The 22,584-nt window shown below is 47.5% G+C and overlaps 1 protein-coding gene and 1 long non-coding RNA gene across 33 annotated transcripts in view; one reads left to right on the top strand and one right to left on the bottom strand.

The window, feature by feature from the left end:
• Positions 1–549: 549 nt before the first annotated feature.
• LOC138443609 (uncharacterized) lies at positions 550–11,202 on the bottom strand. 2 transcript variants are annotated; one of them, XR_011258220.1, is made up of 3 exons: positions 10,911–11,202; positions 3,645–3,822; positions 550–3,369 (listed from the first exon to the last, which is right to left on the bottom strand). It is a non-coding gene; the product is annotated as an uncharacterized lncRNA (long non-coding RNA). The 2 variants fall into 2 exon arrangements; XR_011258221.1 differs by having other exon boundaries at positions 550–2,996.
• The window catches only part of TPM1 (tropomyosin 1), a 29,765-nt gene continuing 17,354 nt past the window's right edge, over positions 10,174–22,584 (top strand). For 9 of the 31 annotated variants that reach the window (XM_069596278.1, XM_069596281.1, XM_069596295.1 and 6 more), the window contains exon 1: positions 16,664–17,209. In XM_069596278.1, coding sequence (XP_069452379.1) covers positions 17,078–17,209 — 132 coding nt within the window. In that variant the 5' untranslated portion in view covers positions 16,664–17,077. Of the gene's footprint in view, positions 10,718–11,469; positions 11,596–11,792; positions 11,919–16,663; positions 17,210–22,584 lie in introns of those variants that run through there. The other 22 variants (XM_069596289.1, XM_069596291.1, XM_069596294.1 and 19 more) reach the window with 9 other exon arrangements.

The following is a 22,584-nucleotide window of genomic DNA, read 5'->3' as shown; positions in this document are numbered from 1 at the left end:
ACATGGGCTTAGCTATCCCGTGGCATATGGACTTTTCCCATACCAGAGAGTGAACCCATGTCCCCTGCATTAGCAGGTGGATTCCCAGCATGGACCACCAGGGAAACCCAGCAACTGTACTTTTTTTTAATACAACCGTGTAACATTTGTTCACTCAATAAATGTGTGTTGTGGGTCTACTGTCCTTAAGTATTGGGAAAGGTGATACAGCCTAGTGGTTAAGAAGGTGAACTCTGGTGTCTGTCAGAATTGGGTTCAAGTCCTAGCCTTGTTCAACCTAGTCTAGTGAGAGTCTGCTGCTATTATTACCTAGGACTCAGTGCAAGTCCTAAGCTGGGTACTGGGGAAGAAGGAGAGTAGTACTCAAGGAGTGTTCCTGCTGGGAGAGGCATTAAGACAAGTACACAAATAGCCTGTGATTGTGAAATAAGAAACATGCAGAATATGGCAAGGAACCTAACAGATTATTCAGAGTTATAAGCCCTGTCCCTTTTGAAATTGTTCATTTGGGAGGTCTCATATTCACATATAAAGCATTGTTGCTGGTGGTTGAAGGAGTCTCTGAACATTTATTGATTTCTAATTATTATAAAATTAAAACATGTTCATTTTTGAAACTTTGAAAAGTACAGAAAGTATTTCAGAAATGTCTCATAATTCCATCATCTAAGAAATATACAGCAAACATATCTTGCCATATACCCTTTTATTTGTAATTTTTCCACAAATATTTTTGAGCTCCATACTAGGAACTTCTATTCCCTTAGACTTGGTAGCACATTCTTCAGAATTTACCTCATGAGGCAAATCTTTATCCTTTGAAGGTAGGTTGGCATTCTGGAACAGCCTTAAGTTGCCAGGAAGCAGAAATTTGGTTAGTGATTGAACTGAAGCCATGCTGCTTTCGGTCCAAACACAGATGGTAAAGTTATGAAACTAATTTTATGAAGTGGCTTGTAAAATAGCACTAACGATCGTTCCAGTCAGTAGCTTGAAACTTGAGTTTGCCACAATAGTGGCTTAGCAATAAAAGATCTCATGGAAGGCCAGAATGCTGGGCTGGACCACTTTATTTTTTATTTTATTTTATTTTTTTTTGGCCATGCTGTACAGCCTGCAGGATCTTAGTTCCCTGACCAGGGATCAAAACCATGTTCCCAGCAGTGGAAGCTCAGAGTCCTATCCACTGGACCTCCAGGCAATTCTCCATCTTTTAATTGATTTTTAAATTTGCGTCTGGTTTTTGGCTGCTCTTGGTCTTCATTGCTGCGTGGGCTTTTCTCTGGAGTTGCAGCGTGTGGGGATGCTCTCCAGTTGCACTGCTCTGGCTCCTCATCTCAGTGGCCTCTCCTGTTGTGGAACATGGGCTCTAGGGTACAGCAGGCTTCCGCAGTTGCAGTTTCCCAGCCCTAGAGGAGGACTCAGTAGTTGTGGTACACAGGCTTAGTTGTTCTGCAGCATGTAAGTTCTTCCCAGACTAGGGATCAAACCTGTGTCTACTGCATTGGCCAGTAGAGTCTTTACCATTGAGCCACCAGAGAAGCCCCTTAACTGGTTTCTCATTGCTATGTGGCATTAGCCTGTATACATGCCAAAGTGGATTTTCCGTCCTCTAAGAGACTTGGGCTATGATAAGACTTCTAGAATTTTTTGTGATACATTCAGGAATATATTTTAAAGCAACAGTAAGAAAAATGAGAAATTGTTAATACTTTAATTGTATAATTCATTAAAATATTCATTTATGCAAAATAAATCTTAAAGATATGGCTGCACTCCTTTTTAATCACCATATCCAATCCTAGACTCCCTCCCCAGAGGAAATGAATTCAATTATCAGATAGATGTGCAAATTTCCAAAACTGCTTATGTTTGTGTGTATACATTTGTATCATACATATATACTGTATATATCAAACATATTTTTTTACTAAATTGTACATGGTATGTGTGATTCACTGCTTGCATTTTTCACTCAACTAAATGAAAAATGATCACTTTAAAGAGGCAAACTCATTTAAATATTTAAGTTCCAGTTCACTTCTTTTTGAAATAAGTTCTTAACTTTATGACCAGGCATTTGGGAGAATTAAGAATAGCCAGAGAAATCAGCAGAGACACAGAACTTCCACTCTGGACTAGACCTAGAATTGTTATTCAGTCGCTCAGTCATGTCTGACTCTTTGAGACCCCAAGGACTGCAGCACTCTAGGTCTCCCTGTCCTTCACTATCTCCCTGAGTTTGCTCAGATCATGTCCATTGAGTCAGTGATGCCATCCAACCAGTTCATCCTCTGCCATCCCCTTCTCCTCCTACCCTCAACCTTTCCCACCATCAGGGTCTTTTCCAATGAGTCGGCGCTTCACATCTGGTGGCCAAAGTATTGGAGCTTCAGCATCAGTCCTTCCAATGAATATTCAGGGTTCATTTCCTTTAGGATTGGCTGTTTCAATTTCCTTGCTGCCCTAGAATTGACCAACTCATTACTGTATGTCTGACAGTGGCACAAAGGCATGCGGTGCATAGCATGGGCTGAGATCAAACTCCAAGATTAGAGACATCCAAACCATTCCCATTGTCTTTTATGATCCATGCTGCACTATCCTCCATATATGAACCAGGCATCTGAAGAACCTATTTCTATTTCCAGTTTGTCTCATCTTTAGGAGATAATGAATCCAGTGAGTTATATCTGCTATGAGAAAAAAATGATACCCCTGTTATCAACCCTGTCAGGCTGATCTAGAACATTAGCTAGGGTTTGTCTCTCATCTCCACATATTTTCATAGATATCAAAAGAGGATTTTGCTTCAGGGAAATGTGTGCAGACATTCTCCTGTTGCTTCCATCTGGCATGAGCAGTAGAGAGAAAGATTGAAGTTGGGAGCCAAGAATAAACTCATCAAAACGACATCAGCTGGCATCGAGGTAGAAGGATCTAGTGGTTTTCTCCAACCTTCTCCCAAGGCAGATGTCACACATACCAACCAGAATCTGTAGAAGCCCCACAGTTTGGGGAGGAACAAGAAGAGGAAGAGAGCGGGTAATGCACTGTCTCCCATAAGAAAGGCCTCCCTTGGGTGGTATTTTAGGACATTAGCTCAGGCTGCCTTGTCCTCAGTCATCTCACTGGCATTTAAGCAGCCCCTTGGGTTACAGATCATGGCAGGTGCTGGGAAGTAAAGAAGGCCATGCTAAAAATACCCAGCTTCTTCTGGAACTCAGCCGGCAGCCGGAGCTCTGTCCTCCAGTGCCAGGACTTCAGAAAAAGAACAGAGAGTTTCCTTCGCCTCATGCAGTAAGAAAGGTCTGGCTCCTTCCTCCGCTGAAGTTACTGAAGTGGAAATGGTCCTCTGGAGAAAACATACTGAAAGAAGCACTTCTACTGAGAAAGAGCAATTTCTACTAAGTCATGACAACAGTCTCTCTTAAGGAGAAGCCAGGGTCCCGGTAGAAAGCACTTGGAGAGAAGGATTTTGTTAGTCAGGCAAGAAAGGGTATTTACAAAAACAAGGAAGTCTATTGCCTATTTTCAGAACCCTAGGCCACCAAACTAAATCATCTCAGCTGAAGATGAAGCTGTTGGCAGTAGTGGGCATAGGCCCACAGATAAAATTTTAGAAACCCCGATTTCAAACTAACCTAATGCAGCGACTCTCCTAGAACCCGGATGGTTGGGAGCCAGACCTCAGCTCGAGCAGGAGGCACCAGGGTTGTCCACATCCATGGCGTTTTTGCATCAGGTCTCACAGTCTGCAGAGTAAGCGTGGAGCTCTGCTCACCACTTGGGAGGCTGCAAAGGTCACTTTCACATATGTTCCTGTTAAGGACATCAGTAGAAACTTGAGAACCAAGTACAAAAATATAAAAATGAATAGGTGGCATCCAGTATGAAGGAATGTAGGAATTGCTGGGAAGCAATGATTAAAACCATGCCAAAGCCTCGATGTGGCCCCTGAAGCTGGCTCAGGTCTCTAGATGGTGAAGCCTGTAGATGCTTTCATTTCTGCCCGGGCTCTGGTTTGGGGAAGCACTCAGTGCTGTCCTGACCACATATTTTGTCTTCATTTTTCCTCAAACACACTGCCTGGATGGACTGGTAGCTCATCCTTTTGCTGACCCAAAGGTTTAAAAGAAGGAGGTATAGGTTTCTAACAGTTACCTCAAACTCTCCTTTAAAGCTACCGGGAACAAAATGATTGTACTTGTCCTTCTGTCTTCATAAAGATGTTCTTCTTGTCCCATCTTGGGCCATAAACACAAGAGTAGGCAAGAAGGTTGGTTGCCTTGGCCCAACCATACTTTCTCACCAGGTTCTCCTATCACTGGGAAATGAGGGTGCCTTTAGAAGCCTAGGCTGCAGTCCTGAGCTGGGCCATGCAGGGTGAGCCTTCAGTCCCAGCCTTGTTACTATTACCTTTTAACCATGTTCATATGGTGGCACTAGTTGCAAAGAATCTGCCTACCAATACAGGAGATATAAGAGATACGGGTTGGATCCCTGGGTCAGGAAGATCCCCTGGAGGAGAAAATGGCAACCTACTCCAGTATTCTTGCCTGGAAAATCCCATGGACAGAGGAGCCTGGCCGGCTATAGTCCATGGGGTCACGAGAGAGTCGGTCATGACTGAGTGTCTGAGCACCACCATGATATGTAGACAAGACCTCTGGTGGCCCCTTCTCCTCTCCTCTTCACCTTATAATGTGTTGCTTTTAAATATAAAATCAAGTATTAATATAAAAACAGTTGGGAATGGTTAATGAAAAAAGTGCCATTTCTGGGAACTGGGGCATTCACATTCTTATTCCTGCACAACTACCTCCCAGGTGGGTGATGTGGAGTCCTCACTGCCTTTGGTTTTCTAATCTATAGAGAGGAGAATAGCGCTCATCCTGATGCTGACATAAGAAGTTGTGAGGAAGAGACAACAAGCTTTTTAGGTGCCCTCTAAATCTCACATCCACAGAGAATCTTGCTGCTTTTTCTTTCCTTTCTCTTTTGACTGGGTCTTTACTGCAGTGTGCAGGGGCCTCTCTAAGTTGCAGCACAAAGGCTTTCATGCCCCGGCTTCTCTTGTTGGTCAGCATAGGCTCAGCAGTAGCAGCACATGAGCTTCTCTAGTTGGGCTCAGTTTCCCCAAGGCACGTGGGATCTTAGTTCCCCATCCAGGGATCAAACCTGCATCCCTGCATTGGAAAGCAAATTCTTAACCACTGGACCACCAGGGATGTTCCAATATTGACATTCTTGAGACAGCTCAATTTCACGAGTCAGCATAAATCTACACATAGTTGCTGCTATTGAAAGAGAATTAAGATATAAGACAGGAAAACTCATGGTCTTTTTTTTTTTTTGTACTGGGAGAACCATTTTGCCCATACAAACCCTCCAGATAGCAAGAGTATTCAGGGAGCTCGCCACAGAATCAGGACCAACAGTGTGTCACTGAACAATGAAGGAAGATGTCCGCGATGTCCTAAAGACCTTTCTCAGAGCTCCAAATCCTCCTCCCTAGAAATAGGGTATATTTTCCTTGGGTTCTTGAGGGTACTATCACAAACCTGCAAGAAAGAAAATGTTCTTGTGTATGAGAAGAACACGCTGTATCTTGTTCCGTGGGACATGACAATGCTGGCATTCCAAAACCCAGTGCAAGAAGCCATTGTCTGTCAGCTTAATTACAGATTCTTCACTTTCCCTTAATTGCATGAGTCAGCACTGTGGACTCTGGGGGAGTCACAGCAACACAGGTAGAGAGGCATTGCTGTTAAATAGTGTGGGACTATTAGGTAATAAGGTTTTTGTTTTGTTTTTGTAAACAAACAGACCTTGATGTACATATTCAAGTGAATGTTCCTTTTAAAGGTGTCACATTAGTAAGCTACGCTAATGTTGACTCACTTTTCTAATCAAATATTGGGAAACATAGTCTGGTAGGTATGAGGGCTCTTATGGAGGGAAGGGACAGTGTACTTAAAATGAAAGATCTCCTAGAAAACCTGTGATATGGTGACTTTCCCAGTGGTGCATTGGAAGTCACACATCCACTGGAGGGGGCATGTGTTCAATCCCTGGTCAGGAAACTAAGATTCCACATGCCGCCTTGGGGGAGTGCCTCCCCCGTAAAAAAAGTATTTTAAAAATCTGCAATATGTCCCTCACAGCTATCGGCGGCGGGGGCCAGACAGCTTTTGGGACAACAGCAATATAGTTGAAAAACATATCAAGTGACCTCCCCCACACCTCATCCCATCCCCCCACCAAAAAAGGGTTTTACCCTGTAACATACACAGATGCTTTTCCTGGAGGAAAAGATCCATCTCTTACCCACCTCCCTTGATCCTATAAACTCTAGTTAAGTGCCATGCACACAAAAGGGGCTCAGTAAATATCTGTGGGACATTTGTCCTATCCTATCAAAACACTCATATCCATTCTTCAGGCAATATAACATAGAATCTCTATTTTGAATGGAATTAAGTCTTTTGAGCCTAGTTTTCTTGTGGTTCCTTCCCAGAAACTGTTTCTCCTATTTGTATGGTTAATAGCCAAGAAAACAGTCATTCAACAAACATTTATGGAGAGATGACTGAATACCAAGCACTAGAGAAATCTTCTGGAAATTCCAAGGATGTTCTTGGTGTTCACACAGAACCTCTGGACCAAGGATCCTGTGCGGGGTTCCACACCACCATGATCTGGTCAGTTTTTTAACTTTCAAGGAACATTGACTCTCTCATGTAACCTCAGGAAGGAAAGGGTATAATTATAAGGACCCCCGGAACAGAGATTTGATCATTGTTTCCCCATCTTTTTTTCCTAATGGTATTTCTGTTTACCATGATATGTCTACCTCATTCTCCTTCTCTACAACCAACTTCGCTGCTTCTTCATACCTTAAATGATACATGGCCTGTCATGATATGTTAGCCAGGAGAAGCTAGTAATGCTTCAGTAACAAACAGCCCCCAGTTCTCAATGGCCTAAAACAGCAGAGGTTTACATCTTGCTTATGCTACATGTCCACCAAGGGTTGGTTCTGGAGAGAGGGGAACTCTGCTTACCACAGCCACTTGCAAATCCAGACTACAAAACAGCAACAACTTTGAGAAAGAACACAGTGAGTCATACTAACTCATAGTATCTACCATAAGCTAGTTCTGTTCACATTTCCTTGGCCAAGGCAAGTCAAATGACCACACTTAATTGGGTGAGGATGTGCAATCCTACCAAGACCTGATTGGGAAGAAAGCCCAAATATCTGTAAACAGCCTTAATCACCCTCTTACAAGGGATCTCCAGCCCAAGATCATAACCCCTTTTTGTTTCAGCTGCTTCAGCTATGGATTCATATTTTCCATGCTCCTTAGTTCAAACTATAGTCAAAGAGAAGCCCAGAGGCACAGTCCATCTCTGCCTGACAGGCCACAACACTAGGTCCCTGGCTAGTCTATGGATCTGTCCTTAAGTCACAGCCACGCAGGTGGGGAATAGAAATATACTGTATATCCCATGGCTGTCTAGCTTGCCCCTCTTTTTCTCTTTTTGGCTGGGGATTGAACCCATCCCGCCTACAATGAGAGTATGGAGTCTTAACCACTGGACCACCAGGGAAGTCCCCAGCCCACACCTTGATGCTATCCAAAGACCAGGAGATCTGACCAATATAGAAGAAAGTCTTGTTTAAGTGAAAATATTTTGCCTGGTCCTAACCCTTGAAGGGTAGTGGATGGTGCAGTCCCTGAAGTTGGGTTGAACCTGGTTGATTGTCAGGCTATTCATGGGGCAGAATCTCACCAGTGGTGAAATGGAAATGACTGAGGCCAGGGACCTGTTATGTTAACCCATCAGTCTAGGGATTAGTGATATGGTACCAAGGAATTTTTTAAATTGGCTTTGTGCAGCTCGCATACTGGACACCATAGTCTTTGACTTCTAGAGGCAGGGAGGGGAAGAAAAAATGAATGGTTTAAACTTAAAGAATCAGGCCTGAATATCTGAGTCCCTAAATTCAAGCCCCTTCGCCATACACCCCTCCTATCTACCTTTCCAGTCTCACCTCCCAGTTCATCCCCAAGTAAACCTACTGTCCAACCACCATCAAATATTCTCTTTCTACCCTTGGCTCATACAATACCCTCCTCTCTATCTAATTGCTATCCTTCCTCTAAAATCAGTTTAAAAACCACCACTTTTCAGAATAGTTTTTATCTGTCTGTCAGAATAGTTTTATCTGTCTGTCTCTGATCTGGTCATTTCTACTTCTTTCTCCACTGTTCATGCTGAACACCTGGAAGACATGGATGTATCTTACTTAATTGGGGATCCTGGAGCCTAGTGCCTGCCTTGTATACAACAGGTGCTCACCAGTGGTGTGTTTGAATAGATGGTCTATAACACTAGTTCACTTAAGGAAACTTTAGCATGTTTCTCTATGTTTGGCACAGTAGAGAAAATTCACAATACATGGTCCCTCCAGGAGTTTCTCTAGTTCAGTTGCCTCATTTTATAAATGAGAAAACTGAGGCCGAGAGACAAGAGATGACTTGCCCTCTGCCACCCGAGCAGCCACAATTTACTGAGTACTTTGCTATGTGCTAGACAAAACGCTTTTCATTCTTTATCTCATTTTCATTCTTGTAACAACCCTAAGAGGGAAGAATTTGTATACCTACCTTACAGAACAGAAAACTGAAGCTTAAAGAGATTATAATGTGGTTAAGGCCATCTTGCAAGGAGGTAGCCAGGCCAAGTTTGGATTCCAGGGTCTAACTCTGGGGTCCCTACGCATAAACCTTATGCTGAGCTCCAAGTTGGGAAGTCAGCTCCCTGGGGTCCACACATCTGTATATGACCCAGAGGCCTTGAACTCTGTCAATGTTCCAGTGGCTGGGTTCACATGTGGCGATTAAAGGGTCCTGGTGAATTTCTATACCATGCAGTGCCTGTGCACACAAATCTAGTGTTCTCACCATTAGGTCAGGGTATTTTTTTTCCCCCCTCCTGGGCAGTTGGGTCAGTGGAAGAAACCTGATAAAATCCTGGGAGGAACTTGATCATTCTCTGAAGGACTTACAAGATGTTTGACCTGCCTGATCTGCTCAGATACCGTCCAGGGAATATTCAGTATCCATGTAGGACAGGTTGTGAATTATTCTGTGGGGACTGTTAACAAGACCCAACAAGACCCTCACCAGCTCTGCCTCAGCCAGTATCAAGCAGGGTTTGGGAACAGCCCTTTCTTCCCTTCCCATCGAAAGTCTGAAAAGAGCAGGCTTTTCCCCATGGGGACTGGGAGGAGTAAGAGTTATAGGAGGAAACCCTCCTGCCTCTGAGCAGAGCTTGCTGTACAGAGCAGGGCCTGTTCCCTCCTCAGAGTTATAGCTGTGGATACAATGACTTGGCTGGGATAACATTTATCCCTGTGTTTTGGTAACCTAGTACCTGAGTGCCTAACATGGAAAGAGGCCAACTCGCTAAACTCAGTGCAAGGAAAATGATTAAAAGTTAGATCTGGTGGCATCATAGGGATCATCTACCCCTCATCCTCAGGTTTAAAGATGTAGCACAGAGGCCAACTGGCTTGTCAAGTTGTTAGAGCTTGTCAACTCGCTTGTCAGAGCTGCTGGTGAGAGAGACCAAAAAACTAAGTTGCCTGACTCTAAACTCAATAGCCTTTCCCGTTAAACTCGCAAGCTCCCACCCACACACCAACAAACACACCCCCACCCTTTGGGGAAGTACCACACACAGGCACACACAGAACCGAGTCCTATGTCCCTCCTAAGGTATACAACTGTCTTTCCCCTGGGGGACAGAGAACCGCATAAGACAGATTTGCAGACGTTCTGGCACCAGCAGACATATACAGCACCCCAGGTCTCCCTCCAACTTGTTCTTTTTCTGCTCCAGTTGAGTTTCCAGAACATGAGAGCCAGCCCGGGCTGACACCCTGTAGGCAGGGCGGGCGCCGGGAGCGCATGGGCCTGGACACCATCGCGGTGGCTGCGGGGACCCCAGGTCCTGATGCTTAGCGAGCCGCTGGGTCTGGCGGCCCAGAAAGCGACGCGCGTCCTCTACCTGCCCGGCTCGCTCCTCAGGCCTCCTGTGACTTAGGATGGCTCGGCTGGGGACCCTAGAGCCGGAGCGTGAACCCCGGGAGGAGGGGGCGCAGAGGGCGGAGGGAAGTACCCGGGCCCCCGGTCCGGGAGAGGCCCCAGTGCCCTCTCCCTGGCGTGCAGGTTTGGAAAACGGGAGGCCTCGCCCGGCGGCTGCCTCGGCTGGCTGCTCGGGTCCCCATATATAGTCATATCCACCGTCAACTGGGAGGCCGGCAGGCGGCAGCGAATGGGCGAGCAGCCCCCGCGGGAGCAGCGGGGAGGGCGCGGGGGGCGGAGGGAGGAGAAGGGGGAAAGGGGGCAGGAGAAAAAAGCTCTTCCAAAAAAGTATTGGCTGTCTTGAGGAATGCGGTCGCCCCCTTGGGAAAGTACATATCTGGGAGCAGCAGGCGGCTCGGCGCTCGCACTCCGGCTCCGCCGCTTCACCGCGCGCTCGCCTCCCTGCTCCCGCCGCAGCCCCAGGGCCCCTCGCCGCCGCCACCATGGACGCCATCAAGAAGAAGATGCAGATGCTCAAGCTCGACAAGGAGAACGCCTTGGATCGAGCGGAGCAGGCGGAGGCCGATAAGAAGGCAGCGGAGGACAGGAGCAAGCAGGTCTGCGCCTCCCAACTGTGCGCCCGGGGGTCGCCCGCGCCCCGCCCGCCCTGGGGCCCGGAGCCCCGGGACCCGGCCTAGCACCCCTTCCTGGCCCCTCACCCCGAGGACTCCGGGAGCCACCCCCACTCCAGGGCGCCTGAGAAGCGGGAGGGGAAGAGCAGGACTGGCTTATTCTAACTTTTTCTCTTACCTGGGGACGCTTATTTCCCTTCTCCGGTTGCCGGAGCCCGTCAAGTCCCATCAAGTGCTAGAGGCACTTGGTTCTGAGGATCAGAAAACAATTTTGGATCTGGGGGTGGGGGAGAGGAGGAGGGTTGAAGGGAATCAAGTCCAGAAAGTGTTCGAAGTTCTTCTGGACTTTTGACCGGGGAAGATAAAACCTTCAACTGGGGGAGGGAGGAAGTCAGGGAGGGGGGAACGACAGTCACGGAGGTTTTTTTTTTTTGGTTAAAACAAAGATGGGACAGAAGAGAGTGTATGGCGGGCGCGGAATCGGGGGCCATCCATTTATTCTGCAACGCCAAGTTGTGGCCTTGAGCCCGCTGAGACCTCGGTAGGAGTGTCGTCCCCGGGAGCGGTGGGGGGTATGAAGTAGCCTCGGGACAAGAGGAGGTTACCTAGGGACCCTTGAACCCCAACTCGGTGGCGCCCCAAAGCTGAAGGGCCCCAGCCAACCCGGTGCCCGTGTTGTGTGTGTCTAACACCCGGTCCGTGCCGGCCGCCCGCGCCCGCCCGCCGCCGCCCCCCAGCTCGAGGAGGACATAGCGGCCAAGGAGAAGCTGCTGCGGGTGTCGGAGGACGAGCGGGACCGGGTGCTGGAGGAGCTGCACAAGGCAGAGGACAGCCTCCTGGCCGCCGACGAAACCGCCGCCAAGGTACCCCGGGCGCGCGCGGCGCGGCGCACGAATGGCTAACTCTGTCTCTCTCTCTCTCCCTCCCTGTCTTTCCCTTTCTCTCTCCCGCTGTCCCTGTCCTTCTGGCTCTGTGCACCCACAACCCTCCCTTGCGGGATCACGCTGCCTGCCGCACCCCCCACCCCGTCCCGTCCCCGTCCCCCACGGCCAACTCCCAGCTGGAAGATGAGCTGGTGTCGCTGCAAAAGAAACTCAAGGCCACCGAAGATGAACTGGACAAATACTCCGAGGCTCTCAAAGATGCCCAGGAGAAGCTGGAGCTGGCGGAGAAAAAGGCCACCGACGTAAGTGCACGCACACACTGCCCCCCTCACCTCCTGCCCTTGGGGCCTGCTCTGGGGGTCATCACAGGGGCCGGAAAACCATGGAGGAGGGTCACCTCCTCTCAGCTGGACACGTGCGCACAGCCTGCCATGGCCCAGAGCACTGGACGCTGCCCTCAACTGCTACTGCACAGTTCATTTTTATTTCATCCATTCCTCTCTCTTTCTTCTCCTTCTTTCCTCACCCCTGGGGTTGGAGGGGGTGGGGGTGGTGAGAATCTGGGAGAACACAGCAACTGAAATTGGACTCTGGAGGTGAACCCTTCCCCGTGGTGGCAGAAAACCTCTGAGGTGTCATCACCAAGGTTTGTGCAAATAGAATGCCTAGTTTTCTCCGTTTTCTTTTTGCCATCTCTGGTGGGTGGGAAGGCCTGGTTTTCAGTGACCAATCTAGTCAGGATTCAGAGGACCTGGCCTCTGTATTGAAAGAATGACATAGCGCGTGCTACTTATTCTGAGAAGGTTAAGCTTGATGGTGGGCCTCAGAAACCCTTGAGGCCTCCTTACCAGGGAAGTCTTAATCCAGCCCTTCAGATCTGCCTGGGAAGATGATACTTGCTTGAGTCTGCACTCTGAGGGCACTAGATCCAGAAAGTAAGCTGGGAGTTATATATAGCTCAGTGCTTTATATGGTATAGTGTGCTAGCTGCCCCTGGTTCCCCTGCTCGCCCCGCCCCGACCTGCCAGCCTCCGACAGCCACCACATAGTCTCGAGGGTGATGCATACACCACAAAAGCTCTGCCAGTATTTTGTCCACTGCCCTCTGAAATCTCTTCTAGCTGAAGAGCTTGCCTCTTCTGCTGCATAAGTCAAGACAGGCATTAGATTTCCAAAGGAATGACTTCTTTTTCACACCATTCTGGAAGCTAATTAAGCCTAGAGGCCCAATTAGGCAAAAATTCCTAGGGAAGTGAGCAACAATTTCAAGAATGTATGAGCACCAGGGAAAGCTATGCCCAGAAAGTTGAACGACGAAGTGCAACGGCAGAATTTTTTTGTATGGGAGTAAAGTGTACATTGATGGAGGGTCTGGGTTTTGAAATCAGTAAAGGCTTTCTGTGATGTGAAAGGTGTGAAATGTAATCTCCAAGGGTGCTTTGTAAATGAGAGATCCAGACACAGGACATTTAGAATCTGACAAAAAGAAAAAGTTTCAGTGAAGAGGAAGGTCCCTGGAGAGGAGGTTCAAGGAAGCACTGATTTAGCTAAAATATTTAAGTCACAAACTACCTGGCTTTAGAAAAAGAGCCAAAAAACACATATAACTCTGCACCAGTTTTGTATAATGTAGATCAGATGTCTGCTCCGTATATGGTTAAATGGAGGATGCCTGTCTCCCCCAGATTCTCCAGCAGGACGTTTATTTAGCTTTTTCAAAAGAGCCGCTGATAGATCAAGGAGAGATATTCCTTATAAGGAAAAGAATGCAGAGAATTTGAAAATAGCCCAGTAAGACTGAAAGCAAGAGGAGAAAAAAGCTACTACAATTCTTAAGGGGGAAAAAATCATAATTATTGTGTAACTATGTGGTGCTATCATGTCTTTATTGAAAAATCTTGTTTAAGGGAGCTTTGGAATGAGATGAGGCAGAAGTAGCAAAGAGGGTATTTAAAGCTAGTTGGAGGGGGGAGTGGGTGGAGCCAGGAGGAGGGGGAGGTTTCTGAAACTGTTTTCCCCCTCCCACTGGAAAACTGTCTCTAATATGGTACACTTTTTTTGGGGGGGGGGCGGGTAGCATATTGATTATCTTCCCCTTTTAGGGTTGTTTGCAACCTGTAGGGATGTAGAAGACATTCGTGAAGAAATGCTTTATTTAGAGTGATTCCTAACTAGTAAAAATAGTCAAGACCTGAGGAGGAAGAGACAGATGTCACAAAGGGAAGGAGGAGGTAGGAGAGAGGTCAACTTCCTGAGGTTGAATCATGTTACCTTTGGGACTAGGGCATTGGATTGTCATTACTCACCAGTGTAAAAGATTTTTACATTTTTCTACTGCTAAAAACACTTTTCTACCAAATTTTCCACTGATTTTTTACCAAGCAATTTACAAATCCTATTCCAGAAATGGGCTCTTCCCAGCTTGAAAGGTTGTAGTTTGCACCGTCAAACCGCTGATGGCTTTGTTTCTACTTTCTTGTGGTCTCTCCACCTAAGTGAGGCTGGAGGGGATCAAGGGCTCCATTTTCTTTGGCCTCAAACCCATCCCCCAGTAACTGTGATGTCTATGACATCTGCAATATGTGAGTCTTTATTCCCTGTAGGTCTTTTCTTCCTAAATCAGTGATTCTCAACCTTAACTAAACATGGATGGTTTAAAAACTTAAAATCCAGGCTGCCCCATAGGCCAATTAGAATCACTGGGATTGAGGTGATTCCAATGTGCAGCCAAGGCTGAGAACAACTGTCCTAAACTCTTTTGTATAATGACATCAGCATGAAAGTGAACTCACCTGAAACTGACTTTCCCAGGTGTTTGAAAAGCAAGACATTAAGTCACTAGTTGGCTGCTTGGAGCATGTGCACGTGTCCAGCATTTTCCAGGGCTCCTGAAGGTTCCCAGATGCCCCCTCTCCCACCCTCAAAGTTGGAGACCTACCGTCTGTACCCTTAGGGAAGCAGTTGTGACCACCCTCCTGACTAGACAAACTGTGGAAACAAAGCAAGAGGCTCCACCTACAGGATGCGAGGGCCCATGCTGGGACTTGTCTCAACAGAGACTGTGATAATGTCCTTAGCAAATGAATCAAGAAAGCAAGTTCAGTTGTTAAGGGCTTTCAAGGAGAAGGGGATTGTCAACTGTGTTTTCTTTCTCTTCATTATTCCCACACTTAAACACATTGGAACTGATTTGAAGGGCCTTCTGTGAGAAAGGTGAGGAAAGAAAGCCGTGAGACTTAGAAGACATTTAAAAGCATAGCCCAAGGGGAGTATGGACCGAGACTCTTTTCCAGAGATTGTGTCCACTTTGGTTTTCATCCAGCTGCAGCCGGACGCTCTCCTAGGGTTCTGTTGGCTTCCTTGGTGTGCTTTTTTTTTTACTTCTCGAAGGCTACATACTGTATTGTTGCATTTATATAACATTCTACCAATTATAAAATTATAGAGAAGAAAAATAGGAGACACCAGGGCTTATATAAGGGATGAGGCAGGGGATAAGTGAACATGACTTCAAAAAGGCAATTTGAGGGATCCTTGGGGTAAAGAAAATGTTCAGTATCTTGTCTGTATTTATTGTTGTTGTGTAGTCACTAGGTTAGTGTCTGACTCTTGGCAACCTCATGGACTGTAGCCTGCCAGGCTCCTCCGTCCATGGGATTTCTCAGGCAAAAAATACTGGAAGACGGTGCCATTTCCTTCTCCAGAGGATCTTCCTGATCCAGGGGTCGAACCCACTTGCGTTGGCAGTCACATTCTTTACCTTGGTGTGCTTTTAAAAGGCTTCTCAGTCCAGCCCAGAATTGTTCAGATTCCAGATTACAACCTTCCTACAATCAGAGAAGGTTGTAACTAGAGGGGACCCTTGAGACAATTGTTTTTATGGAAAAGAAAGTAAGTTCCAGAGAGGCTGGCAGGTCTGAGGTCCCACAGATGGTTATGGGCCATAGCCTGACCCTTAAGAAAGTGCTTGTGTTTTGTTTTGTTTTTTTAAACACAACTTTTTTATATTGGAATATAGCTGATTGACAGTATTGTGTGATAGTTTCAGATGAACAGGGAAGGGACTCAGCCAAATATATATGTATCTATCCTCCCCCAAACTCCTCTCCCCTCCAGGCTGCCACATAAGATTGAGTGGAGCTTCCTGTGCTGTCTGGTTATCCTCTCCTTGTTGGTTATCCATTTTAAACAGAGCAGAGTGTACATGTCCATCCCAATCTCCATAACCACCCCTTCCCCTCAACCATAAGTTGATTCTCTAAGTCTGTGAGTCTTTCTGTTTTATAAGTTCATTTAAAGAGTTTCATACCGTATTTCTCCTCTAAGACAATGCCTGTTATTAACTAAAGCTATCACTGAGTTACCTACTTACCTTGTATTGTAAAAGCGCTTTGTATTATTTCATAATCCTCATGTACTACTTGGAGGCGGCAAATGGCAACCCACTCCAGTACTATTGCCTGGAGAAGCCCATGGGCGGAGGACCCTGGTGGGCTGCAGTCCATGGGGTCGCGAAGAGTCGGACACAACTGAGCGACTTCACTTTCACTTTTCACTTTCATACATTGGAGAAGGAAATGGCAACCCACTCCAGTGTTCTTGCCTGGAGAATCCCAGGGACGGAGGAGCCTGGTGGGCTGCCGTCTATGGGGTCGCACAGAGTTGGACACGACTGAAGCGACTTAGCAGCAGCAGCACGTACTACTATTAACCGCGCTTTTACAGATGAAGTCACGTTGTTTTCCAAGTCACACAGCCAGGAGAGAACCAAAAGCCAGATTGTAACCTAGCAAGACAGCATTTAGGAGGTTTAACCTCTGCAGTATGTTAGTGGTTTTCACGTCATGAGTTTGGAGGGGAGGAGAGTTGTTGGGTTAGGATCTGGATTTACAGTCCCTTTGGGGACACATTCAAGCCCCAAACCCCTCGCTCGGCTTCGCTCCCTCTTGGGCAGGGGAAATCTGGCAGTCCGGAGCGGGGCGCTCCCGCCGCCAGTAGGCGGCACCGTCGCCCCTTGCAGCCAAATCCGTTACTCCGGGTTCTCCGCGGCGCCAGGGCGGGGCGCTGGGAGTCGAAGTAACATCCTAGGCGCCGTGGGGCCCCCTCTCCTGCCCACCTGGTGCCCCCGCAACGCGCGCCGCGCCCTTCAGCCAGGCAGCCGCGAGCATGCGCGGTACCTCCCGCGGTTGGCGAATTCCCGGGGTCCGCGGCGCGCGACCCGCCCCGCCCGCTGGGTCCGCCCCCGGCGCTCGCGCACCCGCTTGCGGTTCGCCTGAGCTTCCCGGGAGGCCGAGACTTCCGGGCTGAGCCCGGGCCGCAGAGGGCGCCGCCGTCGCGCGCTGCGGCCTGGGCGGGGCGGGCGGTCGGCCGGAGTGCGGCAGCGGCAGCGGCAGCAGGAGCGCAGCAGCCCGCCTCTCCCACCGCAGCCCGCCCGCTTGCCGGCCCGCCGCCGCCCGGCGCGATGGCGGGGAGCAGCTCGCTGGAGGCGGTGCGGAGGAAGATTCGGAGCCTGCAGGAGCAGGCGGACGCCGCCGAGGAGCGCGCGGGCAGCCTGCAGCGCGAACTGGACTACGAGAGGAAGCTGAGGGAGACCGTAAGGGACCCACCCATCACCCACCACCAGAGGCGCCTTCTCCCCGATCGGCCCCCCGGCGCCCCGCAGGGCCTCCCGGAGCCCACCTTCTCTACCCCTCCCCCCGCCTCAGGAGGCACCTGGCGCACCTGGGCCCGCAGGTGTCGTCTGGGGAGGGGTCTTGCCCCTTCACCTCGGCCCTTTTTTATCTCGCTGGTCTACAGTCAAAAGAACCGAGGGGAAAGCAGGAGTGGTGTTGAGAAGGTTCTGGAAGCACCACTTTCCCAGAAGGGGCTCTGTGTGGGGTGTTTGCGTTCGACCCGGCGTCTCGGGTCCCCCGAGGCAAAGGGATGTGCCCTTTGCCCTCCTGGCATTATTTACCCAGAAGGTGGGGACAAAAGAGGTCCCTCCTTTTGGAAATCTGTCCTTTTGGGAAGGACGCTAACAGATCACGTCCGAGGCATTGCCAGGTTTTGAGGCCCGGGGATGCTCAACTCACCCATCTCTGTCTAGCCTTGGTTTCTTGAAAGCCTATTTCTCTGGGGTGGATGAGACACTGACAGCGCGTGTTTTGACTTAGTATGCGGCCCTTTGCCCTTCCCTTTCTTAACCAGCCCTCCTCCCAAGTTCTCCTGTACAGATAGATGTTCCTTTGTTACCGAGTCTTGAAAAAGTTGGCTAAATGGCTACGACTATTGGGTGTTTTCTCCCGTCGGCTTCCCCCTCCCCCACTTTGAGTGTAATACCTGGCTTCCTTCCTTTTTCCTAAGGCAAACGTATCCAGCAAACAGGAACAGGATTTCAGAGGTAGTTTAGGCGTTTGCTGTTTGGTCTTTGAGTGTGTGTGTTTTATATCAGGATACTCAAACACCTTGAGAATTTTAGGACAAGCGCTCATACACTGTTGTGCTTGTGATTGTCTGGGTGGGTGGGCGGGCGGACGTGGGCACGCGCGTGCGCGCGGCCTGTGCGCGCTCAGTCGTGTCCAACTCTGGGACCCCATGGACTGTAGCCGGCAGTACTTAATAGAGGCCTTTAGAGAAGAAGTGTATGTAATGAGATGAGAAGTGTATGTAATGCTGTTATGGTTGGCTGTAGAAGCTATGGGACCTGTGTTGCATAAAATGCCTAGAAGCAAATGGATCCTCTTAAGAGGAAAGCCTAACTAGATGCAGTTTCAGATAAAATGGGGAGGAACCAGGAAATCAATAGGCAAGAAATCATTTTCTGTAGAGGACAAGACAGCAAAGGTCCCATGGCTGTTTCTGCATTTGGCCAGGCAATGAATGAATTCCAACTTCTTCTCTGACTCGCTGTTGTCCTTGAACCATTAAAACCAATAGAACAGGATGATGGATAAGAACTTTTGACCCTGGCTGCGAATCGTCGAACTTCTCAGCCCCTCAGTTCCCGGACTGTACAATGTTGATAATGGTAGTACCTGCCTGTTGTGAGGATGAAAAGAGTGTGTGTAAAGAAGTTGCCATGGTGCTTAGCACACTAGTGCCTTGTGTCAGTTAGTATTAGAATGGCTTTGCACTCTGCACCGCTCATTATTCCTTTGCTTTCAGTTCTCCAGCTATCAAAGGGCTTTAAAAATGGGATGCTCATTTCACTACATCTTAAAACACCCGCTTCTAATCAATCATTCTTATTTCAGCTTGAACAGAGAGAGGACATAGGCAGGCTGGAAGGAATGTTTGATGGGTCAAAGCGGTGTTAGTGGTGGAAGTTGGTACAGCTCCCCTCCCCCCGCTAAGAAAGGGTATATGTGGTCTTGTACAGGAGAGCCTCTTATGGACTCCTGTCCTGGTGATTGATGTTAAATACAGAAGATAAATTTTATGAAGGGCACCTTGTGACTGTTACACTCACCTTCTCTTTTGGGCTTAGTTTTTATAACAGTACTCTTCCTGGACCAGTTGGCTAAAGGTAGTGCTTTCATTCTTTTCAAAGCTTTATGTTAAAAAGTAGTTTAAATAACTTCAATTTTTTAACTGATTTTTGAAAATAGTCTGTCCAGAAGATGGGACAGATGGACACAGAGCTTTTTATGACAACAGCTTAAGGACTGGGTCAGACCACGGAAGAGAGAATTTCAGATTGAGAGGTGTTCCTAACTTACAAAACTGAAACTTGAAGATAGCTAATTTAAGGTGGTTTCTTGGTAGTTGTCAGACATAGCTGTGAGTTAAGCTAGCAGTCACAGTTTTTCTTGGCAGCAGAGATAAAAGTTTAGTGACAAAGTCATGAGCCCACTGCAAAAAAATATTTGGAGAGTTAGCTCTACATTCTCAAAGGTTCAGACAGCCTGTAGTTAGTTAATTGGCCCAGCACTTACCTTGGAAAAAGCAGTCATCTCTCTTTTTCTACTAGTTTGTTTTTCCCAAGGTGTGTGGGCCCTTCAAAATGTTGGAATGCAACTACTTTGCTTGATGTAATGGTTGACTCTAGGTCTTGTGACCCACTGGGGTTTTGTTTGTCTTTTGTCCTTATCAAAGGAAAAGAGGGAGCAAGAAGAAGCCAGTCCTCCTTTCTCCTTTCTGGATGGTACCCAGCAAACAAAGGGACTTACAGTTGCAACCTGTAGGTTCTTAATTGGTAACTTTATTAAATCATAGAAAAAACCAACTTACAAAAATCCCAGCCCTTTCCCTCTTTAGAATTGGTAAATATTTCTGAGACCAGGATTCTAAAAGTGTATTTTGTGTTCACATTGGCACCCCCAGGGTGGCAATAACAGGAGTGTACTCTCTGGCTTTCTGCTTTCATATATAGATGAGGCTATGGCACTATAGTGCCCTGTTCACATCTCTTCTCGCTCATTGTACAAATATGCCTCATGAATTATAGGCTTTGGTGCGGATAGAGAGGTTGTTTTTATCTCTTATCCATGGGAGTGCCCCTTAATGTCATCTGTGGTTTTTTTTCCCCTTTCCTTACCATATAAGGGCAGAAGTTTAGCTTGGCTGTAGTGGCTTGGTCTTACACAGTAAAGGGTGAAACCTTCTCTGGAAAACTACAGTTTGCATGAAATAAAAAGACCTGACCTGTGATCATCCCATACTGCACTCCAGTTCAGGAGGACTTGGAAAATATATTCCAGAGGATTTGTTCTTAGAATACACTATTATTCTCCTACCATTATTTCTTCTTAACAGTGTTAACGAGACTACTTGTTTTTAAAGTAAAAACCATTGCTATTTTTAAATTGTCTCTAGGTATATTGACTGTAACATCTGGATTTTGTGAAAATCTAGGCCCTGTAAAAGTGTTCTTTCAGATCTGACTCGGAGAAATATTGTTGCTGTATTGTGCGGGCATGCCTTTGATGGCTTTGTAGCATCTTGTAGAGGTGCATAGGAATGGTGCACACCTGCCCTTATTTTCAGTATAGGTAGCTGGTACCTTGTGGAAGAGGGCTTGCCAGGTAGCTCAGTGGTGAAGACCACACCTGCCAACACGGGAGACAGAAGAGGCTTGGGTTTGATCTCTGGATCAAGAAGATCCCCCGGAGCAGGAAATGGCAACCCACTCCAGTATTCTTTCTTGGAGAATCCCATGGACGGAGGAGCCTGGCATGCTATAACCCATGGGGTCACAAAGAATCAGACATGACTGAGCAGCTGAGCACACACCTTGTGGAAGGGGATGGGGCAAGGCACATACAGTTCTAAGGCACCTCACAAGTGCAGAGCACCTGGTGGTTGCTTAACAATTCTCCAGGAAGACAGTTGGTAGCCTTTACTAATATAGCAGTCTCTTTTCTGAGTAGCTCATAGCATGTTGAGACACAATAGCATTTTTGAAATAAAAGAAACTAACATCCTAAACAAAGACTTTGCCAGCAGTGTCAACACATGGGCTGTTGCTAGAAGGTAACCTAGGACACTGAGGGTGATTTTCATGCCTGGAAATAATTTGCGTCTGGGGTTGTGACCCTTCCCAAATGCCTTGTTGTTTATATCTGCTTTTTAAATAACAGATGGTCCAGTGGCTGTGATGTTTGTACTGAGGCAACAGCTAATGAAGTCTTAAGTAGACTTCCCAGGTATTGTGATGAAAACAACCTTAGAAAATACCTGAAGAGGCCTCAGAACTCAGAATACATACCAGAAATGAAAGCTAGTGAAGCTGAGAGATGTGAGCCTTTTGAACACGGCATAATCCAAAAAAATAAAAAAGAGTGCCCTTAATTGATGAAATTGAATGTATCTTCAGTTCTAGGGAGCCAAACTTAATTGTGATCAGACCAGTATTGTAAGGCCTGAGAAGCCTGTAAGAGTCCAGGTTTTTCCGTGGGGAAGCTTTTGTGGGGATACATACTTCCCAGATACTGCTTTCAAATCCAGGCTGTAACCTACAAGCACCTTTGCCCATCTTGCTGTGAAACCTTCCAGGGCAGCAGCCGTTGGCTTCTGGAGTTGAGAGCGAATGCTCTGTGTCCTTGTGTGAGCTGTTCCCCCCTGGTATTACTTGATGATGTTTTTGATTTTATACCACGCCTTTTTTCAAAAAGCATTGAGAGGACTTGCTCAGCAGATGATAATGAGTACAGTTCTCCTAGTCCTGGTTAGGTTTTGTCCTGAAGGCCTTTCTTTAAGTCAGGGGCTTGAATTGGGGGTGACTGTAGCGAACCTGCTGTGCTGATGTCAGAAGGTGGAAAGACCCCATAGGTGAAAACCAACAATTCTAGGGCTTCCCTGAGGCTCCAGGAGGCCTTGAAAAGTGAGGCAGGCGAGCCTGTACAGGAGGAGCAGGGAACTGGGATACTCGTCCTGTCTCCCACTGATGGCTGTGTAACCCAAGCATGCTTCAGTCCTCAGGGTCAGAGGTCCCTCCTTCCTATTTTCTCGACAAAGAGCTCCATGAGTGGTTCCTGTAGACTTTGCCGGTGTCTTTGGGTGGGGTGGTGGGTGGTTGGTTTTTATAGTGCAGATTCCCACCTTCCTCGGCCTCTTGGATCAGAATCTCTAGGGATGGGGCCTGGAAATGTGTGCTTTTAATGTGTGTCTTCAGGTGAACTCAGCCAGCTAGTTGTGGTAGTTAGGGACCCTTCGAGCTAAACATCTGAGACCCCGTTTTTGTGGACCACTCACAGGTCTGCTCTCTGCATTGACCCAGTCCTGGCTCCTGGAACTGGTCTCCATTCCTAGCCGTTGTTTGGGTACCCTCTATGGGGCATGTTGACTGGTTTTCCTATAGGACACAGTCCCTAATGTAGATTCTACAAAATGCTCCAGGGGAAAAGAAGTTCCATTTATAAAACCGCATCCAGAGCTAAAGAAAGAGCAGAGTGGAGGCCAGAAAGGCAAAGACTTGGATCAATGGGGGTTCCTCTCAGGGAGGGAGATCTTTTGCACAGAGGCAGGAATGCACATGGGGCGCTGTCTCCG

Source organism: Ovis canadensis, chromosome 7 (assembly GCF_042477335.2).
Source record: "Ovis canadensis isolate MfBH-ARS-UI-01 breed Bighorn chromosome 7, ARS-UI_OviCan_v2, whole genome shotgun sequence".
Lineage (NCBI taxonomy): Eukaryota > Metazoa > Chordata > Mammalia > Artiodactyla > Bovidae > Ovis > Ovis canadensis.
This window is presented reverse-complemented; position numbering and strand designations above follow the sequence as displayed.